Source organism: Thalia democratica, chromosome 1 (assembly GCF_965202585.1).
Source record: "Thalia democratica chromosome 1, ktThaDemo2.hap1.1, whole genome shotgun sequence".
Lineage (NCBI taxonomy): Eukaryota > Metazoa > Chordata > Thaliacea > Salpida > Salpidae > Thalia > Thalia democratica.
Window position 1 is genome coordinate 25,333,964 of NC_139165.1, and position 8,357 is coordinate 25,342,320.

At 30.4% G+C, this 8,357-nt stretch overlaps 1 protein-coding gene across 1 annotated transcript; it reads right to left on the bottom strand.

Annotated features, from left to right (window-relative positions):
• Positions 1 to 5,499: 5,499 nt before the first annotated feature.
• LOC145834721 (kelch-like protein 26) lies at positions 5,500 to 7,414 on the bottom strand. The gene is made up of 3 exons (XM_082942228.1): positions 7,243 to 7,414; positions 5,984 to 6,980; positions 5,500 to 5,908 (listed from the first exon to the last, which is right to left on the bottom strand). The coding sequence occupies exons 1-3, from the start codon at positions 7,412 to 7,414 to the stop codon at positions 5,500 to 5,502; spliced, it is 1,578 nt and encodes a 525-aa protein (XP_082798354.1).
• Positions 7,415 to 8,357: the final 943 nt, after the last annotated feature.

Genomic DNA, 8,357 nt, shown 5'->3' on the forward strand with positions numbered 1-8,357 from the left:
TAACTTTTGCAGGTTTGTAACTTTTTTGAGCTAGCTACGTCCCTGGTACTTACTCATTAGTTTTGCTCTCCTCAAGAACAACTTTGACGTAGGAAAAACTTTTTAGCACTTTTAGTGTCAAAAACATTAAACGAATTAAAAACATCTAGATTATATACATTTAGTTAAGCTCAGATTATTTTTAATACAAAGCAATGCAATGTAAAAATACGGGTGGCTTCGCGTTTAGCCACTAAATCCTTCGCTCTACTAAGCACGAAAGATAGCTTTTTTCAAGAGAGTGTTCAACGTTTAAAAAAAGCTAGCTGTTATCTAACATGAAAGTTTATTATCGTAGATAATTATATAACGATGAAACCAATGCGAATTAGATAAATTAAATTTGAATATCAGTTTTAAACGGGCATATTTTTAAGCGTTTTTAATGTATCTTTTCACTATATTTTCTCTAACTTTTACTATTTGTACACATTAGTTATGTTGTTTTTTAGGTCAAAATATCTAAATAAATATTATTTTATTTCAAAATTACATGTAAAAATCAACGTTATCTATTTAAAAAATAATTTATGTATAAATAAAGTATCAGAACAAAATGAATGTTGTTAAATAAAACTTACAATAATAATTAAAAGTCTTAAACAAGAAACTTTTATAATTTTTGTACGTTTAACATTAAAAATTTTTCACAATTTTAAATTATATTTTAACAAAAGCATTAATTAAAATATTATATTTAAAAATAAATATACTTACACAATAGGATATTTAAACATAGATTAATTTATTAGTTGTATCCATTTTAAATATAAAGTAATAAAAAGTAGCATTTATTTACTTTTAGTATAGTAGTAAATTGTATATAAGAAAGAATTTAGACTTTAAAATACAAGTCTGATTAAAACTGGTAAAGGAATATACTTTTACTCTTAAAACTAAAAAGAAAATGTTGAAACGTAAAAAAAAAATTATATATTAAAAGGTTGGAATTTGATCAGTTTTAACTAAAAATGACATTAATAAAATTTATAGTTTATAATAAACAAAAATATGTTTAAACGAAATAACTAGAACTTATTTATAGTAGTTATAAGTAATAATTTTAGAAGTTTCAATTAAATATTTGCAATATGTAGTCTTTTAGTTAAAATAAACATGAAAAACCGTTTAAACGTCTTTAGTAGATGTAGAACCCTTTTGTACATAATTAACATTCTTAATTTGTCGAGGCATGGCTCTATAGGAAATTTAAATGGAAAACATGAGAATAAATGTATTTTTAAGGCTTAATAGACACGACAACAAAGTTATAGCATCCAAAACTCTAAAATATTGTTTTTGTAAATAAATTAAACAGACAGTTTTAATGGTAAGTTAACAATTTTAATAAAAAAATAAATAAATTTACTTTCTACTAACAAAAACAAAAAAACGCTTATATAACCTCTTATGTAGAGGTTTGTAGCCTAAAAATTACATAATACAATAAAAATATGTTTTAAGCAGGCATAGTATATATACTTACAATAAATAAACATTTTAACAGAAAAAAAACACAGTTAAAGCGTCCTTAAAGTTATTTTAAACAAAGTTTTATGAAAAAAGTAAATTGCTGTATTTGATAAAGAAAATAACTTTTGTAGAGGTAATATATTTTATAATTAATATAATTTTGAATAACAATTTGTAGAGGTAATATAATTTTCTATGACAATAAACAATTTAAAACGGTTTAGTAAGCAGTTATAAAAAATATAATCTTACAAAGTACAAACTTTTTGGTAAAAAGAAATACGAAAAAACTTTTAAAACGTCCAAAGTAGAGACTTTTATCACATAAATTAGAAAAAATACTTAGATAATGTAAGTTGAGCATGTTAATAAAACAATTTACAACAAAAGAACTTTTAGGCTTAAACAACCACAAAAGAACATTGAAAACAACTTTAAAGTTGTTGTAAACAAATAATTTTAAAAATAAATAAGTCTGTATACCATGTTTGTTTTATGAATTCATTTTTTATTTTCGTTTGTTTTGTAATATTAGCAAAATAAATATATAGTTAAGTGCTTTATCATTTATTTTTTGAACTTACATTTTAAAATATAATTGCAGTGCAGAAATTTGTGAAAAATTTCTAAACTTATAAAATATATAAAAGCTATATATGAATTACTTAACAAGACGTAATGGTCGAGCGGTTGAGGCGCCAGGCTAATGATCGACATTATCCACACATATTGGATTCAAAGCCCACAATGACCATATTTTTATCATAAATTGGTGGTCTGTTAGGCCTACTATTTAGGATCCGGATCTTCTTTTAATTTAAGATCCGACCGGTACCGTATCCAGGTTTTATTTATAAATTGAGATCTGACCGGATACGGATTCTAAACATTTTAATTTTCATGTTATTTTGATAGAGAAAAAAAAATATGAAAATTAATTATAATAATTATTTTATATAAATATTACTTTATAGTATATACTCTAAACTTTCAAAGAAAAGTCAATGTTATATTTTGTGAAAAGAATTCCTATCTAATTAAATACTATCAATAACTAAAGTATTTTACAATAAAAAACTTTTATAGTATATACATTGAGCTTTTAAAATGAGATATATGTTAAATATCTTTTATAAATGATGAGAACTTCAACTTAACAAGTGGACTTATATATTACAATGTTCACATTATTATAACATGCTTAGATTAGGCTAACATCAACTTTATCTATCTATGTGCTGTTAACTGTGTCACCATTACTACTGTTTATAACTTCAAATATTATAAAATTTTATTGTTTCAATCAAAAAATTTTATGTTGTGTTTTACTGTTTAGCTGTTAGCATCAATTTATACGGTTGAATGATTTTACTTCATTGAAAAAAGCTATCTTTCGTGCTCAGTAGAGCGAAGGATTTGGTTGCTAAACGCGAAGCCACCCCTATAGGCCAATATTATCAACAATATATGGAGGGGCTTAATGCTATTTCATAGCTTTCATACACAAGAAGTATAAACATATAATTCATAGAAAAGCGCACGAACTACTTCTGTAAAAAGCCAGTTTATATTTTTGACCATGGTATAAAAACTACCATGACTGTGCAATTATCAAAGCAACAATGAAAACAAAAACTATTAAAATAAATAAAAACAAGAAATTTTGTCAAAGTCAGCATGTGATTTTTTTAATTGCGATATTTGCATTGTTTAGTTTTAGTTCTAGAACTTGATAAGATTCATGTTAACAACGAAGGACTGCATATGTTGATTTTCAATGAAATAGTTTTTGGTATAGAAGCAAAAAACTGTTTCTGGAAAAACTTTATCTTTAATTAAATTTTATTTTAGTTGCTTAATATACTACCAAAAAATATTAGTTTCTTCTTTATAATTTACTTAAAGTTATTCTGGTTTAAGCTTTAGCATTACTTTAGATTTTACTCTTTTGAATAAAAAATAGCATTTGTTATGGTTACAAATAAACTGCATACTTTTTTTCAAACTACTTTCTAATAAAACTTATTTTTACATATGAATTCAAAAAATTTAAAACAGGTAACAAATATCAAAAAAATACAATAAGTTTGCAGCATTTCAACTCTACACTTGTAGTGTACAACTACATTTGTAATAGAAATTGATAAATGTTGCGCTCTTGATATTTGTTTGGCAAGTTGGCAGACGTAAACACCACAGTTATGACCATCAACGAGTTGAGATGTTGGTTGATACTCAAAATTCTAAAAAAAATTATCAGCACCCCAAAAATTAATTTAATGCCATCATAAAACCCAATGGCACAACTCATTGCCAGGATGAGTTGAGTTGTAGTATTTAACCTTACATTCACTTATAAAAACTACAACAAAGCCCCAGTGATTATCATCTCGATGTATAGTTATAAATATTAAGTCTAAGTCAGTTAAAGAGACATATGTCTTTCTAAATTTATAAATAATTTTTTTTATCTAATTTTTCTTTGAAGGTAGACCAAGTATAAGAATCAACAGCAGTATATCTAACATTATTCTTAATAGATTATTGAAAATATGAGTTTATAGTTTCGTCATTTAATCCCCCTGTAGTATTTTATATCTTTACTTTTAGGGCAAAATGATCGAATTGTATTAACTATCCTGTTATTTAGTTTTTTAATATTTTCATTGTAAATTTGAATTACATTGCAATACTGTTTATAAATATTTGAGTCTGCACAATAGCTGTGGTCATTGTGAATGCAATCAAAGATATATTTGTCCAAATCTAAATTCTGATAGTTTTGTTACCTTTCTTTTTCTTACAGACGATGACTCCTGCATGTAATCATTAAAAACCGACTCATGTTTGTAAAATCTAGTAGTTTAGGTAGAATAAAGAATTTAACAAAATTTTCAGATCGATAAAGCTTGGTTTCAAATATAGAATGTCTAATTAAACGTAACCAATTTTCCACATGACCGTTGGTGTCTATGTCTATATTAACCATGTGTACACCCGACCATAGTGAAAAAATGGACGTATACTTATCTAAAATAAAATTGAAAATTGCTCGGCAGTATAAAATATTACGTTTACAATTTCTTCCAACCTTAGCAGTCTGCTCAGCCACAAAATTAACTGCCTAGAAATAAGAAAAAAAGGTGACCCTTTGCACAACCCTACCACAAAATTTGAATAAAAATTGTTATTTCAACAGTTGTACAGTCAATATCAGTACTTAAGTCGTTTAAATTTAGTGATGGATTATTAACTTGTTTATTTATTTCAATTAAATTTTCAAAAAATGCTTAGATTAAAATTCTGAAAGAAAAACGACCGCCATATGGTAATAAATTTTTTTGGTATTTACTAAATTAGTACAACTTTGTAGCCTTGCAAAGCAAAATAAAAACATATTTTAATACACCTTTTGTTGGTTACCTTACTTTAATTATTTGTGAGAGCCTTAATTATATCGGCACTACAAAGATGGATAATTGTGTATTTGCTATAACACGCAAGATTAACATAGTTTATTAATTTTAGATGAACTTTTATTGACATTTTTAGCCAAGTTATCAAAAATACTTTTAACCAAAATAAATTATTGAATATTGTATCAAATTTTTAAATTTTTAGGAATACTCAAGTTTGAACCGTCGAAGTTTTTGCTGAGCTCAGCAAAAACTTCAATTTTTTTGTTGTGTAAAAACTTTTTACTCTATTAACTAACATTTTTGTTTTAAATGGTTGAACTTTTGAATCCAAACTATAATAATGAAAGGCAACTAACTTATAACATTCACCTACAGGGTGGGTTGTAAAATTTGTAAAGTATTTTGTATTTAAAAGGGATAAACGTTAACTTAAACTTTAAAACTTATGAATTTTGCTTTTAAATAATCTAACTTATAAACTAACAACGACATGTTATAATAATTCATGTAAACAAGCTTTTTTGTACAAGTTAAATATTTTGCCACAACAGTTTATTGAAACGTGAAGTCAAACTGTCAACTTGGGAATTTTCACGTGAAAGTTCGTGTTGTCCGTCGTGCGGCAGACGGCCTCCTCCTCCCAACCGTCCTCGCCCGCATCGTAGCGCAGCAGCCGTTGCGAGTCTTGGAAAAAGATGAGAACGTCGCCTCGCATGCAAACGGCGTCGAAGAAGCCGCCGAACGCAAAAGGCGACGTCACCGCGGCAAAACGGCCGCAAATCACGTCGAAAACGTCGACCGACGCGTCACCAGTCCCCCAAATTGCAAACATTTTGCCGCCGGTCGCCACCAGACTGTGCATGGACCTGGGCGACGTCATGCTCGGCATGAACTCCCACTCGTCTGCCGCCTGGTCGTAAACTTCGACGGTGGCGAGCTTGTCGTGTTCGTCTCCCCAACCCCCGCAAACGACCACTCTGAAAACGTTAACGAATTAGAAAATAAACAAAAATCAAATGTAAAATGCAAATACCTTCCTTGGAAGGCGGTGCAGGCGGCGCTGCTCCTCCCCGCGTTCAAGGCAGCCGCCTCCCTCCAAACGTTGCGGACCGTGTCGAACTGCGTGCAAGCCGCCAACGTCGCTCCAACTTCCCAAATGTGACCGCCGACGAAGTAAATTTTGTCCGTCAGCCCGCAAGCGCAGTATTTTTCGCGGTTTCGAAACATGTTCGACGCGGTTCGTAACGACCGAGTACCTTTCGACCGCCTTCGAGCTGAAGTCTGGCGTGCGGAGGCAGTCGAACAAGTAAACGTGGCCTTTCAAATACACCATTCTGGAGTAGTTCATCGCGAACCGACGGTTTTTCGACAGCGGGGCGACTCGTTTGGCGCGCACCAAGTTGCCACCGTCGAGCTTGCAGCAGAACTCGCTGTTTGCAATGACGAAGTCCTCGTCAATGGACGAGAACTGGTCCCCGCAAAACAAAAGGTCGAAGCAGTTCTCGCTGTTGTGTCTGCTCGCTTGAGGCTCAAAAGTCGTACCGCCGCGAACTTTTCGCGTCAAAGCCTCTTCCAGTGTCGATCGGCACTCTGCGACTTTGCAGAACGCCGTCGTCGCGCGCAAAAGACGCTCCAGCGCGCGCTTTGAAAGAAGAGGGAGGCGCACTTTCGATAAAAGGTCCACGGCGTGCTTCCTCCGCGCTTCGAAATCGCAGTCGATCCACGCCGAAGCCGCGTTGAGCACTTCGAGCTCGGAGGTGACGTGCAGCAGAGAACTTCCGAGCATGTTTTCGATCACGGGGAATTCCAGCTGCAGAAAGTTGTCGGTTTCGGCGACGACGGCGAACCAGAGTCGAGCGTAGGCGGCCGTTTTTTTTAAAGCGCTCGGCAAGTTGTAGAGCTTGGACAGCTGATGGAATGTGGAGACGTTCTCGGGGGTCATCTTGCCTTTCAAGATGCGGCACATTTTAGTGTCACAATTGCGATGAAGCGTGATGCGGTTTACTTTTAAGCTTGAAATGAGTTTGCAACTTCCTTTTGGCAAGTGATCTAGAAAAAAAAAAATCATGTTTTTTCTTTTCAACTTGAAGTATTTAGAGTTGGTTTTTTTATATTAGAAGATTAGTAGTAACATCTAATTAGTAGTTGGATATTTTAGTTAGTTTGTGTAAACTGAAATAAAAGTACTAAACTGTTAGATATTTTTGATTTTAAAAACTGTTGCAACTACTTATAAATGAAATAATAAATGTTACCTATTCACTAACATTTAAAAACTTTCTTATAATTATTTTTTTTTAAATTAACTTACCTGTTTGATCAAAGTTGTTTACAGATTTCAGACGTTTTTCGTTGATCCTTTTCAAAGTGTTTTTTCGGCACGCTTTCAGGAAACCATCACTTTTAGCATCTGAGTGAAAATTGTGTGGAGCGGTGCCAGTCTTGTGAGTCGAAGCTGTTAACTTTGTCAACACGTTACCCATTATTTTTAAACTGTAAAAACTGCATTAACTAAATTTTCGAGTAAATGTTAGTCGTTTTTAATTTAGCCTCTAAAAAAAAGGCTGTTTGCATTAAAAGTAAGCAGGTCCTTAGTTTAAAGGCTGTTATTTATAATTTGTTCGTCTAACAGAGTTGAAAAGTATTAGAAGTAAGAAATAAAAGTCTATATTTCTGTAATTTATTAAGTACATTAACTTAATAGAAGTTTGTCAATTTTACAAAAAAAAAAAAACTTTGTTTTAACTTGTGCTGTTTATATGAATCTTAGTTAGCTATATTTATTATTAAGTGATTTATTGTAAGCTATACGGTTTAATATAAGGCAAACAATATAATTCAACTACCTCTTATAAGTAATAACATTTTACAAACTTTATACTTTCATTAAATTAAAACATAAAACATTAATAAGAAACTGTTTTCGAAATTGTGTATAATTTTTATTTCTAAAAATTACTAAATACACATTTTTTAGTACAAATTATAATTTTAAATTTAGTATAAGAATCCTGTTGCAGAGGCGACTTTAGGCTTTTTAAAAAAAGGATAGCACAAACTTTAGTTTTTGTAACTTTAGTAATTTTTATTAAACTATTGGCAAAAAACTTTAATAACTTTAATTGGAACTATTGTTTTACTAAAAAAATAGACGTAGTTATTTATGTTTTGTTATTGATAGAGTTATCATTAAATTAATAACTGTACAAATTTTATGAATAAATACTTATAAAATAAATAAGAAACTTAAAATATTACTATAAAATTTTTGATTCTAATCCAATATTAAATTAAAGATTACATTCTTATAATTAACTATGGACCAGAGGGATAGCTAGCCTGAATAAGTTACAAGTTTCCATGAAACTAAAGGCATATGAAATGACATGTGATGACTTCATAGGGGATATAGAGAATTTTAAACTA